The sequence below is a fragment of the Strongylocentrotus purpuratus genome, unplaced genomic scaffold (assembly GCF_000002235.5).
Source record: "Strongylocentrotus purpuratus isolate Spur 01 unplaced genomic scaffold, Spur_5.0 spur5_scaffold_4, whole genome shotgun sequence".
NCBI classification, from domain to species: Eukaryota; Metazoa; Echinodermata; class Echinoidea; order Camarodonta; family Strongylocentrotidae; genus Strongylocentrotus; species Strongylocentrotus purpuratus.
In genome coordinates, this window is record NW_022145610.1 from 20646511 (window position 1) to 20664047 (window position 17537).

The 17537-nt window shown below is 37.9% G+C and overlaps 1 protein-coding gene across 3 annotated transcripts in view; it reads right to left on the bottom strand.

Annotated features, from left to right (window-relative positions):
• LOC593710 (ATP-binding cassette sub-family A member 2) overlaps positions 1–17537 on the bottom strand; it is a 96930-nt gene that overhangs the window by 21964 nt on the left and 57429 nt on the right. For all 3 annotated transcript variants that reach the window (XM_030997637.1, XM_030997635.1, XM_030997636.1), the window contains 13 exons: positions 17110–17314; positions 15963–16136; positions 15508–15572; positions 11043–11152; positions 9922–10053; positions 9192–9272; positions 7977–8173; positions 7242–7436; positions 5865–6146; positions 4860–4956; positions 3299–3540; positions 2432–2689; positions 925–1254 (listed from right to left, as the gene is read on the bottom strand). In XM_030997637.1, the coding sequence (XP_030853497.1) occupies positions 925–1254; positions 2432–2689; positions 3299–3540; positions 4860–4956; positions 5865–6146; positions 7242–7436; positions 7977–8173; positions 9192–9272; positions 9922–10053; positions 11043–11152; positions 15508–15572; positions 15963–16136; positions 17110–17314 (2368 nt within the window). The remainder of the gene's footprint in view (positions 1–924; positions 1255–2431; positions 2690–3298; positions 3541–4859; positions 4957–5864; positions 6147–7241; positions 7437–7976; positions 8174–9191; positions 9273–9921; positions 10054–11042; positions 11153–15507; positions 15573–15962; positions 16137–17109; positions 17315–17537) is intronic.

Sequence of the window (17537 nt, forward strand, 5' to 3'; positions counted from 1 at the left end):
AAGGGGAAAAGGGGAAGAAGAGGGGGAAGGAGAGGGGGAAGGGGGACAAGGGGGAGAAGGAAAAGGGAAAGGAGAGGGGGAAGAAGAGAGAGGAAAGAGGGGGAAGGGGGTCAGTAGAGATGGGAAGGGAACTAGGGAGAATGGGAGAAAGATGGGAGGGGAGAGGTTACGAGTCATATGGCAGTGGGATGCTACATGTTAAACTGGAGTTGTCCAAACTGCCATTTCTTGCAACATGAGGATATAAAAAATAAAACATATATCGTGCATGAGCCCGAAAATCATGTCCATCAACGCTAAATATTAACTTAACCAAAATGCAGTCCCCATACATGTACCATATCAAAACTGGAGAATGAAAGATTTTATGATATTTACCAACAAAAATTAAGCAAACTGCCATGCTAATACATGCATGTATATATACATGTACAAGTCAAGGCTATGAGGTTACGCAATAACGGTTCAATATAAGTACATTCCTGTTTTCAATAATAATAATAATACAGTGCTTATAAAGCGTTTTCCACCAAAGGCTCTCAGCTATAATACATGTATATCAAAGCATTCACATGAAAACCATGCAAATCTTTTCATAATATGTTATCAATAAGGAATCATTATTAATCATTATGAAGGGATTAGAGTTCTAAACATGGGATTAGTTTGGGATTTATGGATTAACATGATGATTAGTTTCATGCTTGAATGTAATTTGTTGAATAAAATGCAGCAAAACTTAGATCTTCAAGCTTTCAATTTAGAGCCCTCTTGTGCATTTACCCACACAAATATATTCAGAATCTTGTTATCAACTTTCGGCTTTTTGTCATTACCATACCCCTTTTATAATACCCCATACAAATATATTGAGACGAATCATGCAAGAACAAAATAAATAAATGAAGAGATTTTTTTTCTCACCGTCTATCTCTTCCTCATCATCACGAGGGTTGGAACTGGGCGGGGTGGGAACGTAGTTGGAAAGGGGTTTCCCCTTAGTGAAGGATTCCTCACACATGTGATCATAGTACTGTCCAGTCAGCCCGACGCTGTGGGAGTAGTTGGCAGACTCCACCAGCTGGTCCAGGGTTCCGTTGAAGGGGGTCTTGAGGATGCAGCTGGCCCCGATGCCGGCGGGGAACTTGAAGGTCTCGGTGAGCTGCTGGGGCCCGGCGTCGCCGCACTTGGAGTGGTAGATCCGGTAGCTGCGTCGGTCGTTGAGGGCCTCATCGGTGTACGGGATGAAGTTACCTGAACATGAAGTGTATCGTAATTTTGTGAAGTAATTAGCAAGGTCTCACAAACATGGATATCAGGGCCCTGTTTCACAAAACTTGTCATCAGTGACAAATGACAGCTTGTGTTATAAGATACTGAAATCCTTGCTACTGATTGGTTATCAGCAGATTTGTCACTGATTTTTGTCAATTGTTATTGAAAAAAGGCTTTGTGAAACGGGACCCGGGAAGTTTGCTGATTTAGTCTTAAGAGAAACAAAGACATGTTAGTCAGTATAGTGTCAGAAAAATCCTGAAACAGATGCAAAACGGCTGAAATCAGGCAATAGCCTGAAAACTTGAATCCTGCATAATAAACCCATACATTGCATTTTCTTTATCTTCCATGACAGCGTATTAGGTTTAATATTTTCTATTTCTTCTTTGTAACCAAATCTTTGATAAACGTATACATGTACTTATATATGCAGATCCATACTAAAATTGATATATGTTTTCAATGAGTAGAAACATATGTAGAGTACTCCATCTCATTTTCATATATGTCAGTAAGAACAGTAAATCCGACCCTCCAGATATCTTTACAACTTGAAGACCCTGGGCTGGATTTGCAATAACAAAATTTAAAAATATATACTTACGATTAAGATTCACCACGTTAAAACATCTTTTTTTTATAATCATCTCTGAAACCTTGATCAATCGTCTGATAGTGAATCATCATTAATGTCATAATGAAAATTTATCTTGATCTTTTTGAATGATTTTAATGATATTCCACACTTGAAGCTGGATTTGCACCCCAAAAACAGAAACAAAAACAAACAAAATTGTGATTCAGATGCACAAAGTTAAAACATCTTCTGTTGTTTATAATCAACTCTAAAACCTTGATAAAATCGTGCGATAGTGATTCATCTATGATGTCATAATAAAAATTCATCTTGGTCTTTTTGAATGATTTCAAATGATATTCCACACTTGAAGCTGGATTTGCACCCAAAAAAGAAAAACAAAAAGAAAAAAAGTACCTGTGATTAAGATGCACCAAGTTTTTTATAATCAACTCTTAAACCTTGATCGTGTGATAGTGATCCATGTACAATGTCATAATAAAAGTTCATCTTGATCTGTTTGAATTAATTCAAATGATATTCCACACTTTTCCCAATGGCATAACCCAAACTCACCTTCTGGATACTGAAAGGGAAGATACTGAGATGGAGACAGGGTGAGGGAAGGAAGATCGCCGATATGGGGAGCCGAGAGCGCCACTGTCATCGCTATGGTAACAAAGAATGCCGGGAGAAGCAGCTGGGAGAAGAGCCCCTTGGGGTTCCTCTTGACGTGATGAAGCCTCTTCTTCATGAGCGCGATGAAGACAATCAGGTGGTGGAGGATACCGGTGTGCCTGGTGAAGGTGATGTTGTTACCCAACTGGGCAGCATCTATGCAAATGAGGTAAGAGGATGGAGGAGATGTGAGTCTACATACAAGTACAGTCAAACCTGTCTACAGCGACCACCCAAGGGAAACACAAAAAGTGGCCTTTGTGGACAGGTGGTCTTTATAGACAGGTTCCTTTGTTACATGATAAACCATTTTCAAGGAAAACAACAATGTGGCCTTTGTAGGCAGGTGTCTTTGCAGACAGGTGGTCACTAAAGCAGGTTTAACTGTATCATACTCTTGATGCATGTAAGATTACACATGAATTGAAGTAAATGTACATTTATGTTGTCCATCATAAAGATAGATTCTGGTATTTATCTGCTTTAATCTGAACCAATGGCTCTGGAGATGGAAATCGACCTATCATCCAAAATGAGATTTTTGAAAGTCTCTATTTCACACGACATAGCATGAAAGTAATACACACCAGCTGTCTTCTCTTGTATAGCATTCAGAACAACAATCATTAAAGAATTTAAGTGCTAAAACATTAGACCAGCCTTTATATGTACATACTGAGTTGACACATATCCATAATGAAAATTGTGCAAATGTAATCAATTCGCAGTCATTTATCTTTTCAACGTGATAAAACTTTGGAGTACCGTCTTGTGCAGAAGCGTTTCCATGGTTACTCGTCTCCTCATTGACGCTGATCAGAGGTACATCTCCGGCGGTACTGCTCCTCCTTGCTCCATCTCCTTTTCCTCTCCTCCTCCTCCACAGCTTGGCGAAGCTACCCCCTCCTGATCCCCCTCCTTCTTCTCCGTCTCCAGCCTCAGTTTCATCATTCTCCATCTCAGCTGGTGATGATGATGGGTACTGGTCTGATGATGATGATTGGGTTCTGAAAATAAAGGAATCGTAGTCTTCAAATAAAATGTCATAGTTGAAATCCCCATTTCCTCTTTTCCTTACGTTTCCAAACTATGGATCATGTCATTGATGATTGTCCTATCTACAAATCCCCTCACAGTGCTTCTGGACTTCGAGAGCTTGATGATGAGACAATCAGTTGGCTTAATAAGGATCTCCCTATCTAGATGATGTACTCCCTGATATTCTTTGTATGAACGAACGATCGAAGGAACTGTTTCCAAATAAGTAATGTACACACTGATACCCTGCTTATAAATACTGGTAGGATCTGTTGTTAAAGATGAGGCAATAGCAAATACTTTAAGAATTGAAAGAGTAATCCTGGTGATAATACAGTAGTTGGGTTTTTACTAGCATACATCCTTGTCCATCTCCATGCAATATTTAAACATTTAGATCTTGCTCTTGCTGAGCTCCCCAAATAATTCGGTACCAAGAAAAGGAACATGTTTTGAACGCAATATTACTAACATTTAAAATGTCATTGTTTAATATAGAGGTGTCGAGGCCTAGTGCATACATTATCGGACTGTGGATCACATGGTTTGTGGTTTGAGTTGCACTGCATTGTTAAAGGCCTTTGGTAAGACATTAATCTACATTTGCCACTCTGCACCCAGGTGTAGAAAATGGGTAATAATTATATGTACTTATATAGTGCCTAACATTTAATTTATCAGAAGTCTATAAGCGCTCTACAACAATGCGGCATAATTACCCTGGCTTTAGCAGAGCAGCTGTCATGTGCTCTTATTTCAAGGAATAAATTCCTACCAGGTCCCCATTTACCATTTGAATGTATTTCTTGCTGAAGGAAATTAATGTCCTGGAGTGGGATTCAATCTCACGACCTTATGATAGAAAGCGAAAAACAGAACAACTACACCATGACACACTTCCAGGTACCTGGTAGGACTTTATTCCCTAAATGCCTTGAGTGCTTTATCGCAGCAGCTGGGCTAAAGGAAGGGTAACTTTAGTACTTTTTAGGCACCTTGAGCATCCCCTTGGATGGACATGTGCTATTATAATTATTAAGGATGTGCTTGAAAACATTTGGGGGACATCCCCTCCTAGAGAACCATAATGGATTTGACCAGAGCCATCTATACACAGAGTTTGGCCAACTTGGTTTCACTGGGTCACAGCATGGCATATAGTCTTTTGTTTTGTGGTTGCCCAACAAAGCAGAAGTTGTCATATTGTGTCCAACTCGAACCGGGTTGGCCAAACTCTGTGTATAGATCGCTCTGGGTTTGACACTACCTCCTTGTTTTTGGTACTAACCTGAATGTGTTAGATCCTGAGCTGCTATGGGTATCCTGAGATTCGGCCGAGCTTTCAAACCCTGAGGATGAGCTACTCCTTGATGTTGACGGTACATCTGCAAGGGAATGAAATGATTGGTCTTCCATGTAAATACATTTAATTTTACTTAAATCACAATTAGTACATTTTGTCCTTAACAATGTACAGTAAAACCTGCTTTAGTGACCACCTGTCTACAAAGACCACGTTTTTTGTTTCCCTTGAAAATTGAAATATGTACTAAAGGAACCTGTCTACAAAGACCACTTTTTGTGTTTCCCTTGGGCAGTCGCTATAGACAGGTTTGACTGTATCAAGTATTGATTTACTTATGTGAATTAGAAATATCAATTTGCTGTTAGAAAGGTGCAGATAAATAAATACAATAGACACTAATGTAACTTTTTAGCATATATTCAAAATAAAAGCTGAGAAGCACTTATGGATTCTGAAAATTTTAATATCACTGCAAAAGCTGAGAAGCACTTATGGATTCTGAAAATTTTAATATCACTGCAACTTATGGATAGAGAGTGCTCTGAGATGACAGCCCTCTCGCAGCAATGGAGTCTAAGCTGTCAACTTCTACGCAGATCTGTAATTAAGATTTTTAATAGGTGAGGTCTCAGATGCTCTTTAAAATGTTCCACTGATGATGAAGATGTTTAGGCCTACATGAGTAGGAATTTAATTCCACAGCTCAAGACCAACATCATAAAACTTGTTATCAATAACAAATGCAAGTTTGTTGTTACTGAGTGCTAGAAAATAATAATAATAGGCATTTATATAGCGCCGTCTATCTAGACAATTCTAATCCGAGGCGCAAAAATTAATTATTACCCCGGCTTTAGCCTAGCTGCCATTACAGCCCTCTAGCATTTCAAGGAATTAATTCCTGCCAGGTTTCTGTTTACCTCATCCGGGTTGAGTGTGGCAAATGCAGATTAACGCCTTGCCTGGCAAACAGCGATTCAAACCCACCTTGCCTATTGGCGCCTGTCTTCTCCGCCACCTTGAGGAACACCTCCTCCAAGGTGGTGTCCATCAGACCGTAGCTTGAGACGTACAGTTTATCCTTCTTCTGCTCCAGCGCCGTGAAGAGCTTGGGGAAGTGCCCGCAGGCCACGCTGTCGAAGGGAAGGGTGTAGGACAACTCCCTGAGGTTCGTGCTGGTGAGGCAGGCGCCGGGGATCAGATCCTGGATGAACTTGGTGACGGTGCTCTCGGTACAGAGGGTGCGGAAGGATGTACCAAGGGTATCCTCTGAATTTGGAGGAAAAAAATCAAACATCACTTTAATGATCCAAACTAGCTCAGGTAATGAGCAAAGATCTGGTAAAAGCAGGGTATTAAAACATTTTTCAAATATCAGAATAAAACAGAATCGTTTTTTTAAATGATGCATTACAAAGATGTTTTCAGGTCCTGGATGAACTTGGTGACGGTGCTCTCGGTACAAAGGGTGCAGAAGGACGTACCAAGGGTGTCTTCTATCAAGTCAATAGAGTTAGATTTAAGAATGATATATACAGTCAAATCTGTATGGAATGAGGTGTGTGTGTATTGGGTTTTTACAGACGTTTTATCAATCAGATATGATTATTTACGTCTGGGGACCGACCTTTAACGTTACCATCCGAAAGACATGACTCAGTTTCGAACCGGGGTCACCTAGCTGAGCCAGTTTGTAGGCGTAGACAGAGAGCTGACCAAGTGAACGTGCCGCTAGACCAACTCACATCTTATGAGGGATAAGTAAAGCTATCTTTATAGGAAGGTGGTCTTGTTGTACATGTACTTAGATAAAGGTTTCAAGAAGAACCACTAATCAAGGGAAACAATTGTTAAGGTCTTCATGGACAGAAGGTCCTTCTGTACAGGTGGATGCTATAGCAGATTTCACTGTATCTGTTTTTTCTTCAGATGTCTCAAGGTATGAGCATCAAATCAAACTTCCTATAATATGCAATATGGCTATTCATTCATTTTGTAACGATTTTAACATTATGTATCCATGTTCTTCCAAGGGGGGGGGGATTTACAAAATGTACATTATGTAATTTCAATAATATTGTAGTAGTAATTGTAAACAAGTTTATACTCATTTTTTGAAAAAAAGATTGTATGAATAGTAAAAAGTCAGTGCTGCAAATTTTGAAAGTAAACTCTAATTTTTACAGTACTTAAAGCATCCATGTCTTTGATGAAATATGAGCATTTTATCAAATAACAAAATTGTGGTTGTAGAGTGCTGTTAGTAAAAGACTAAATGCAGCATTCAAACATGATAGCAATCAAATTCAAATATGTTCCTAAAACAGCTAGCAAATGCTATTTGTCTAAATCACTAGTGTTTACCTGATTCACTATTGCCCTGGTTCGGTTGTCCAGCAGGTTTCTTGACCACCGTGAGGTGATAGCCATCTCCATACGTGGTCTTGAGGAACATGGATGACCCGGCGCACTTGACCTGACCGTGGGAGATGATGGCTATACGATCTCCAAGGAAGTCTGCCTCGTCCATGTGATGGGTGGATAGCAGGATGGTACGACCTAAAAGAAGGAATACAAGATGAACAATCAATTAGATGAGGTAGAGGTGATGGGTGGAGGGTATGAAAGAAGGAATACAAGATGGGCAATCAAAGAGGAAAAGATGTGATGGGTGGATAGGAGGATGGTAGGACCTAGGAGAGAAAGAGCAGAAGATGGAATGTCAAAGGTCAATGGTGTCAATACAATGAAAAAGCAATTATAAGGGGCATTTAAAGCCTGTCTGCACTAGTTTAGCCAGGAGACCTCCATGCAAGGTCACTGACAGATGGTTATCTCATCTCATCAGCTCTCAATTAGCATAAGAAAAAGGGGATCATTGGGGACCAATGGGTACCGCTTATGCATTGTTTGCTACATAGAGGGCGCAAGTAGCTACGAGTAGTGCAGTTCTGCTTTAAAGTAACTTTAAATTAGACTCTGGAAAGGGTAAGCTCATGAAGAGAGGATAAAGTTTAGAGGAAAGAGACACACAAGAGCACTGAACGACAAAATGGGAAAGAATGTTCACATCGTGTAACATATCAAAATCATAATTACCATGTTTATACTTGAGAAGCAGGTCCCAGATAGCTCTCCTTGCACAAGGATCAACCCCAGCTGTCGGCTCGTCCAAGATGACGGTACGAGAGCCTCCTACGAAGGCGATGGCTACGGACAGGCGACGTTTCATTCCTCCTGATAAACGATGGACGGCCGTCTTCCTCTTGTGTGTAAGACCAATGTCACTGATTAGTCTAGAAGAGAATGAAATAGTTATGTATTTATCATCTCCTCCAATGTTTGTTGCTGTCACATCTGTAGGTGAAACTGTTCAAGGGAAATTATAGAAGTGGTCATTATAGACAAGTTCCCTCAATACAGATGAGAAACACTGCTCAAGTAAATGAAAAAAGGTTTTCTCTCTAAAGCAGTTCAAATTTTTTTTCAGGCAGGCTGTATTTCCAACATAATATTGATGTAGGTCAGTTTACATTAGTAACAGACATTATAATTAAATGTAACAACAGAAGCCATGTCAAAGGCAATGAGCAAATAAATACACATTTTCATAGTCTTAAAGGTACTATGTCCCCTTTGCAGCCATCCTTAAATTCTGTAGAACTTTGCAGGAATTATGAATATGTCATGTATGTCCTATCTGTGAAATTTAAACATTAGCAGTGTCCTAATATTCAAATTATGCAAGGAAACATGTTTACTTGCAAGACTTCACTGTCAGACACTATTGAGTGACTGACTGGCTTTTTTTTCCATTGGTAATAACATACATAAAATGAGCTGTAAAGGGTACATGCGCATTTGTCAACATCAATAACCCACTTCTTGTGATGGCCAAAATTAAACTGATTGAATCTTTGCACAGCATAAATCGTACGACCATTCGGTACAATGGTCTGAAAATCAAGACTATTACTTATTGGCTCTATAGCTCCTAAGTCGATTTGACAACTAATAGTCGTTATTTTCCCACTTAAAGACATTTTCAAGCCCCTCTTTTTTTAGGGAAGTTCTAAATTAGTATTTTCTTTCAAATGCCGTTGGAATATAACCTTTTTATTTTTTTGGCCTGCAAATGGGACATAGTACCTTTAAGGGATGGTTACCTGTATATTTCAAATGTGTTGTTTTTATCATAATCGTGATTATACACCACCAATACCACTTTCATCATCATCATTATCATCATAATAATCATGAATATCCACAAAATTTATCTTGCTCCAAATGTAATTATTCATATCTTGCTCTTACTTGTCAGTTTCTTCTTTGATCTGCCATGTGGGTTTTCCTTTCAGCTGAGCATAAAACCAGACGTGGTCTTCAACTGTCAACCTGTAGGGAAAAAAGGCAAACAAGAACGTAGAATCTTGGACCTTGGAAATTTATTCATCTCATTCTACAGGTCTAATGATTGATGTACATCGTACAATGGCAAAATCGTTATGGCGACTAATGTTCAAGAAGATTCATTTGAATTTGTGCATGCTAAGGATTCATGGAGCGATTCAACATCATTTTGTATCAGAAATAGTTCATTGCGCAATATTCTCCCTCCGTCCCTCCGTCCCTCTCTCTCTCTCTCCCTCCCTCCCTCCCTCCCTCCCTCCCTCCCTCCCTCCCTCCCTCCCTCCCTCCCTCCCTCCCTCCCTCCCTCCCTCCCCCTCTCTCTTTCCCTCTCTCTTTCCCTCTCTCTCTCTCTCCCTCTCCCTCTCCCTCTCCCCCCTCCCTCCCTCCCTCCCTCCCTCCCTCCCTCCCTCCCTCCCTCCCTCCCTCCCTCCCTCCCTCCCTGCCTGCCTCCCTCCCTCCCTCCCTCCCTCCCTCCCTCCCTCCCTCCCTCCCTCCCTCCCTCCCTCCCTCCCTCCCTCCCTCCCTCCCTCCCTCCCTCCCTCCCTCCCTCCCTCCCTCCCTCTCCCTCTCTCTCTCTGATCCTTTGGTCATATTGAATGAAGCTTGATACCAATTTCTAAAAATTATAATTTACTTGTCAAAGAGGGCGTTGTGTTGTGGGCACATCCCGAGGCTCTTCCTGATGGCGGTCATGTCCGTTCGGATGTCCTGACCGTAAATCTTTGCAGTCCCGGATGTCGGTGGGAACAACCCAGTCAAAACTGACCTGTAAAGGGATGGGAGAGGAAGAAAAATACAGAAGATATGATTATAGAAAGAGTATATGACAGACAGTGAGAAAGAGAAACAAAGAGATAATGTTATAGAAATTTAATTTAATTTGATTTAATTACTTAGTCTGAATCGCATTTTGTGTTATCTTTTTTCAAATCAAATGTATTATTCTGTATCCATCTGTACCTTTTGATGTTTATAATCTGTAATTTTGTATTGACATGCAAACAAAACAAATTGGACAATCAATTTGAATTGAATTGAATTGAAAGGAAAATAGAGAAATGCAATGGAAGTATAATGAAGAGGACAAGGAAGCAGTCAACATGCAAATACAGTGAAACCCGTCTATAAAGACCACCCAAGGGAGGCAAGAGATGTGGTCTTTATAGGCAGGTGGTCTTTATGTACAGGTTCCTTCAGTAGTAGATGTTTCAATGAGAAACCATTTTCAAGGGAAACAAAAATTGTGGTCTTTCTAAACAGGTGGTCACTAAAGCAGGTTGGACTGTATTTTTCATTCCAAACTTTCACTGCATATATTCAATTATTTTGAAGCTTTATGCAAACTAATATTTTGAAGACAAGTGACCATCATTTACATTTTGCAAATAAAACATCTTTTTTCCCCTCCAAAATCATGTGTTTATATCAGCCCCTCTTGGACACACAACCATCCTTCCCCCATTAGCAACCACTCTCACTGATACATCTACATATAGCAGGAGGAGTGATGACTTAGTGGTAGAGCAGTGGTCTCGTAACAGTGAGATCCTGTGTTCGAAACCAAGTTGATGCGCTAGTGCCCTTTGGTAAGGCATTAATCCTCCTTCCAAAGTCCCATGGAGAGTACCTGAAGCCGTCAGTCCCCTGGTTGCTTAGGTACAAGCATAAACATGCTTTCTTAGCAGTCAGATAACACAAAGAAACAAACAAACAAATAAGTTATATTTCTCTGGGATATATCTCGAAAACACTTACATTGTGGTTGTTTTGCCTGCTCCGTTGTGCCCTAAGAATGAAGTGATCTGTCCCTCGTAGAGGTTAAGACAAAGGTTGTTCACTGCCAGCTTCTTTCCTGTGCTATAAATCTATACAAAAAGGGAAAAGACAGAAATGAGGATTAGTTGAGACCAGCAAAGCTTATGTACATTGTATGCTTCAATCACTATGGGTTGTATTCTCAAAAGCGGACTAACTTTAGTCCATAGTTTAACCCTCCGACTAAGTATGAAATGCCTAGTGTCTATATGAATATATTTTTGAATAATCTGTTGTCCCTAAATTACCAATTGTAATTAACTATGTTTTTACAAAATATTTCTTTAATGAAAACATTTTTATTTTGATTGAGTGACAGATTAAATTATTCAAAAAGATATTCATATGGCACTGGTTTTTTTAACTTATACCAAATGTGTCCACAAATGGGTCCAAAATGAAATTATGTTTACTCACTTCAAACTTGTATTTTTAGGATCAGGACTAATCATATTTTTGAGAAATGCAAATTCTGGACCTTAATCTATCTCCTTATTTATTCACCAGATATGAATACTTTGAGTTTTTACAATTTTATTGTGAACTATAGCATATCTAATAACTGTGATATAAAACTCATTTGCTATTAACTACACCTTTAAATATGTTGGGTCTTTAAGAATATGTTTCAGAGATTATTCATGCAAATTGTTGAGTTTCTATCTTGAAAAATACAGATTTTGTATCCCTTGAAAGTGAAAAATAGCTCTAAATTAGGGTTTTGACAATAACAAGTTTTTATTTCAATAGGTAAAATGTTTTTTTCTTAGGTCAAACTTATTTTATTATAACAACTGATGATATAAGGTAAATACATGCAAAAAAATTGGGAACCAGTGCATTGCCTAATAATTTTCATATGGCACACCACTGATGTTTCGGACGTTACACACTGTTAACATTATAACTTTATTCAAGTTAATTGCTTTTCTTTAGGTATTATTGACCTCAGTTACATTAATTGTTTGCAGAAAAATACTTCTGTAACATTTATGGAAAAAAAATTGTGCAGTTTTAATTAGTTTAGCACATACATGTACATGTATACCAAGTTTGTCTTCATCGACCACTCAATTTATGTAAGGTATATTATTCATTTCAAGAATGTGTACCGGTAGTTAAAAATGCTTATGTGATCTAACAGAGTGAAATATGAAGCTAATAGCAATTGTAGTCATCAAAACTCCTTAGAAAATTCACTTAGAAACATACTCTTTATTGCATGTTATGAACAACAGTGTGAAATATATACTATGGTTTGTTTCGGATGTTACACGATGTTAACATTTCAATGAGATCATCAATTTCTACAAACTCTACAATATAGATGTTTAATCAGCTTGCTAATGTTCTTTGCCTTCAACTATATAGTGTGTCATTCAATAATATCACTAACACATACATGTATGTAAGCACTGAAAAATTGACAAATCTTTAAAAAAATAAAACTATAAAAAAGTACCCCCAGTCATGTACGGTATTTTTTTACGGTAATACGAAATAAGTGAATCCTAATGTATGTACATCTCGAGAATGAGACATTTTTGATGTATTTTAAAATTGTGTATGTTTTAGGTTATAATACTACTGTAGTAACAATCATCCTTTACCACTATTTGTATTAGGAGGCTGTTTCAAACGACAATATGTTTTAATGCTCTTAAATAAGTATTCATTTATTTATTTAATTGACGACCGATTGATGAATGGATGGATTGATTGGTTGGTCGGTTGGTTGGTTGATAGATCTTAACTCTTGCTGTGCCTATATTACAGGTGACAAACAATATACAGTGTACGTTAAACATGTACCGTATTTGCCGGCGATAAGGCCGCAGCGCCGCACCCCCAACTTTGACATTTCGTAGAGGAAAAAAAAAACGGACAGCCCATTTTATATTTCACACGAGTGTAGGGTTGCGGTTCTAACAGATAATTACTAGCACTCTTAACACAGAGGCAGCCCAGCAGACATGTTATAGGATTGATAACTACTAGCTAACTGACCAGGTTTTAATGTGTAAAAGCATTACAGCATTTTATGTAGCATTCCACATACATTCCATGCAAAGTAGAATTAATCAATAAATATTCATACAGTTCCATACAAATATAAATCAACATCACCAAGTATTCCTGAATATTCAAACATAAACAAAGGGTATATATTGAATATGCATAGTATATGTAAATTATACTACATAAGCTTGACTGCATCAGGTGAACATTGAAACCAATGAGAGAGAGAGATAGACAGATGAAAGGATGGTGGATGAAAAGGGTGAATGTGAATGAGGGATGACCTATTAATATGAAAGGGATGAATCATGGATATGAAGGGGAGTTTCAGAAGTTCAAAATAAATCCCTACACTACTTATACATTTTGTATGTATGCATACATTTGAGGAAGATACTACATGTATATGTTTAGGATCATTAAATAAGGTATTACTGGTAATGCCCTTTTCTTTTTTACATGTATGTACTTTCTACACAGATTAGTTACGTGTACTGAGTGCCCTTTTTAAAAGGTATTTTTAAATGAAAATCCATATTTCCCATAATTTTTTAGAAAAACATTTTAATTTGCTTGATTTTATCAACTTCATATACCTGTATCATATCCAAGTCATGACCATGCACACTGGGTATTGCTTAAGTGGGTGATTTTGATTTTTGTAACCTACCAGATAGTTTAGATTGACCATACAATCTTTGGTTATATGACATAATTTGGAACAACCTCTGTAAAAATGAAAACGTGATGATTTGCAAAGACACAGCAATGTAAATAGCAAAAGGAGAGGTTGAACAAATAAAATTTGCTATTCTCACATCTATCTTTGCCCCTCATTTGAACTAGTTAAAGTATGAAAGTGTCTGTTAACAGTTTAATGTAACATCCGAAACGTGCTACAGCATAACAGAAAGTGCTGTTAAAAAGGCTGAATAATGTTAATGAGTCACTTTTATTGAGATTGTTTCTGATAAATTACAATTAAGGATATAATAAGGCAGCCAGGAATGCCTTGCACCACAAAGTGTGGCTTCAATATTTATGTTTTAAAAGTCAATTTTGCAGAAAAATTAGATATTTTACGGAAAATTTGATTTTTTGCATCATATTTCTTCATATTTTTATATTTAGATCTAAATGAAATTATCAAAATAGTGTTTTTAACAGGAGTGTGCATTGTGAAATCGTAACTTGCACATATGATAGAAAATTAGTTGAAATTTGCAAACTATGTGTTAACAATCAAATAGTGTAACGTCCGAAACAACCTTCTTGAGTTTACACAAAATTATTGGATTTGAAAGACCTGATTTGTGTTTTGACTTGTGTTAAGACTTATAATAACTTATTTCATAATGATTTATTCACTCTAGAAACCTTAAAATATGGATTATTATCATTTTATTGGTATTTTTTGTTTCGGACGTTACATTTGTTTCGGACATTACAACTGTTAACGGAAAATTGGTTTTAACTATAAAATAGTATTGTAGTAATGTATTGCAGATTTCTTTGTTTTGGTAGGTAGCTGCCATGAGAAGTTAACAAAATGTTATGATAGATATATCCTGCTGTTCATATATTTTCTGCTACTTCAATTTTCTGCTACTTCAACTTGAAAATTGTTTCGGACGTTACAAAACTGTTTACGGAAAATGAGACGACTTTTTCAAATTTTAAGTATATTTCTAACATAAGCGCTACTATAATTAAATTATATTTTCTTTTAATATAATCACTTGGAGCAACTAATAAACTTACTCAAACCATATACAATCTCATTAATTTGTTGTTCTAGTGTGTTAAATGAGGGTCTACATTGTTTACGGAAAATGTAACGTCCGAAACGCCATTTTCAATTGCACTTTTCCATTAAAATAGGGGAGTTGATTCAGATTACTGTTAAGTTTCTTTAAGATCCACTCATGCTCATTAATCATCAATAGAAAAAAAACATATTGTTCGTGGCTATATATTTTTTTCAGCTCCGACCAAAATGGCATGTCAATTTTGTTACAAAATTCCGTAAACAATTTGCTGTTCAGGGATACCTCATGCGCATAAAGCAACGATGAAAATTTTTCGTTAAGCTATGGGAGGTTAACCTAGGTCCATGCTACTAGAAAAAGTTGTTACTGATTTCTAGTTCTTTATCTTTGGAAAGTTTCAGGCTCTCAAAGGGCCATTTAGGTATTTGGTCATAGTTAAAAAAAACCAGTGCCATATGGAAACTTGGCATTCCATACTTAGTCAGAAGTTTAAACCATGGACTAAAGTTAGTCTGCTTTCAAGAATACCACCTTATGGTATCAGGGTTACACAGGTGCACCAAAACTATACATAATTCATGAGACAATGGTAAATTCAGATGGATTTGATAGCTTACCTTGGTCAGGTTTTCAATGGTTACTCCCAGCTCCAGATCCACAGGTTCTGGCTCAAATCCTGGCTCTGTTAATTATTTTTAAAAGAACAAATATAAATATATAAGTGAGTGGACCTTTGCACGTTGATAACCCACTGCACAATTTTGATAAGAGTAGGGAGAAACCCCGGAAAAGCGGTCAACCTGCACATCCCTACCGATTATACCAAGAGGAGAGACAAGAGCGTCACTCTTCCCCTCCCAGGCACAGGTGACGCCAAATACTTAACACAGTCGAACCTGCTTTAGTGACCATCTGTCTACAAAGACCACATTTTTTTGTTCCCTTGAAAATGGTTTCTCATTGAAACATGACCTAAAGGAACCTGTCTCCAAAGACCACTTTTTGTGTTTCCCTTGGGCGGTCGCTATAGACAGGTTTGACTGTAATAACAATAATAATCGAGGATCCATACCATCATCTGAGCTTGACATGGCCATTGCCTGATCGTCTTCTATGACTGACAGATGACTGTAACGCTTGGGTTTCCAGAAGTTCTTTGACATGATGCTTCCCTTGAACCGATGAGTGCCAAACCAGTAGGAAGGCTGGACAGGGAAGTACCAGGGTCTGGGGAGACCATATGCACCTGGAATAATGGAGACAGTCGGGTGAGAAATTTAAAGAACTGAATTCAATATTGAATTGATATATACCTACAGTTTGGCAAAAAAAGAGAAATTGTAATGATGAAATGTCCTTATGGGACATATCATACAATATCAGGGTCTAGGAAAACCATATGCACCTAGTGTAAAGTAGACAGTCGGGTAAGAAGTTTAAAGAAACTCTAAACAATGTACTTTCTTGAAAGGGTTTATATACAGACCAATGCATGCGTTACATAGAAAATCAAAACTCGAAACATTGAAACCTTCTTTAATCGTTAAAATGATGTTTTAAAATCAATTGCAAGATGTTTTGACCTCTAGTAGCTCTCATGACCTGTCCATTCTTTCCTGAAGACAGATGGCACTAACGCCCTTTAGCAGGACATTAATCCACATTTGCCACTCTCTACCCAGGTGTCAATGGGTACCTGGCATTGCTAGGTTAATGATATATGCAGGGCCATCAGGAAGAACAGCATTTAAGGCTTTAAGATAAAGTTGAGTTCTGGTCATGCGATTCATTGTGAAAGAAACAGTGTGGAATCAATCAGAAAAAGTTGATCATCTAGCATATAAATATTGGTGTGTACTGCAAGGTTTTGGAGTCAGCAAAGTGACAAGAAATTTAGCCCAGTCTTGGTCGAGTAACAAGCACTGTACACAGAAAGATGTATATGGGACTACACATGTGGCATAAAAATCTGGCCTCATTTTTAAGCTGTTACTTGTCATATTTAGAATATGAAGGCATTTGAAGAGCCATGCTTTTCAGGGAAGATTTTTTCTCTGATGTTCTTCCACACTTGCATAATTACAATGATAACGCTCACAAATTATTTTTCACCTCTCCCCAGAACTCAACCTTCTCTTTAAGAGGCTTCCCCTGGGTAAAAAAATATGATTATTATATACGGATCAGCCAAACACTAGATGAATCTTATTTTAACTTACCTGGGTGAACCCCTTCAATGTACCAGGTTAGGAAGAGATACAGCACAATGTCTATGATCAGCATCTGGAAGATCTTCTGCAGGTTGAAGTCGTCATGCTCTACCGGACTCAGGTTTAGGGTGTGCCACTGCACCCCTACACCACCAATCTCGTAGAGGGCGAAGTAACGCGCCCCTAGACCAAAGGCTGTGGTGCAGGATAAAGACTGCAAGGAAGAATAACATGAGAACAGTTTCAAGTTCAAGTTTTTCAGGTATTAATGTCTACATGAGCTTAGAAATTGTTTAACAATGATAGTACATGTAGATGCAAAAACAGGTGTATAAAATGAAAGCAATGTTATATCTGTTATATCTGCCAAAATTGCTTAATATGAAATTAAAGATTGGAATTTTAACGTATCCAGACAACCAATATTAACTATTTAG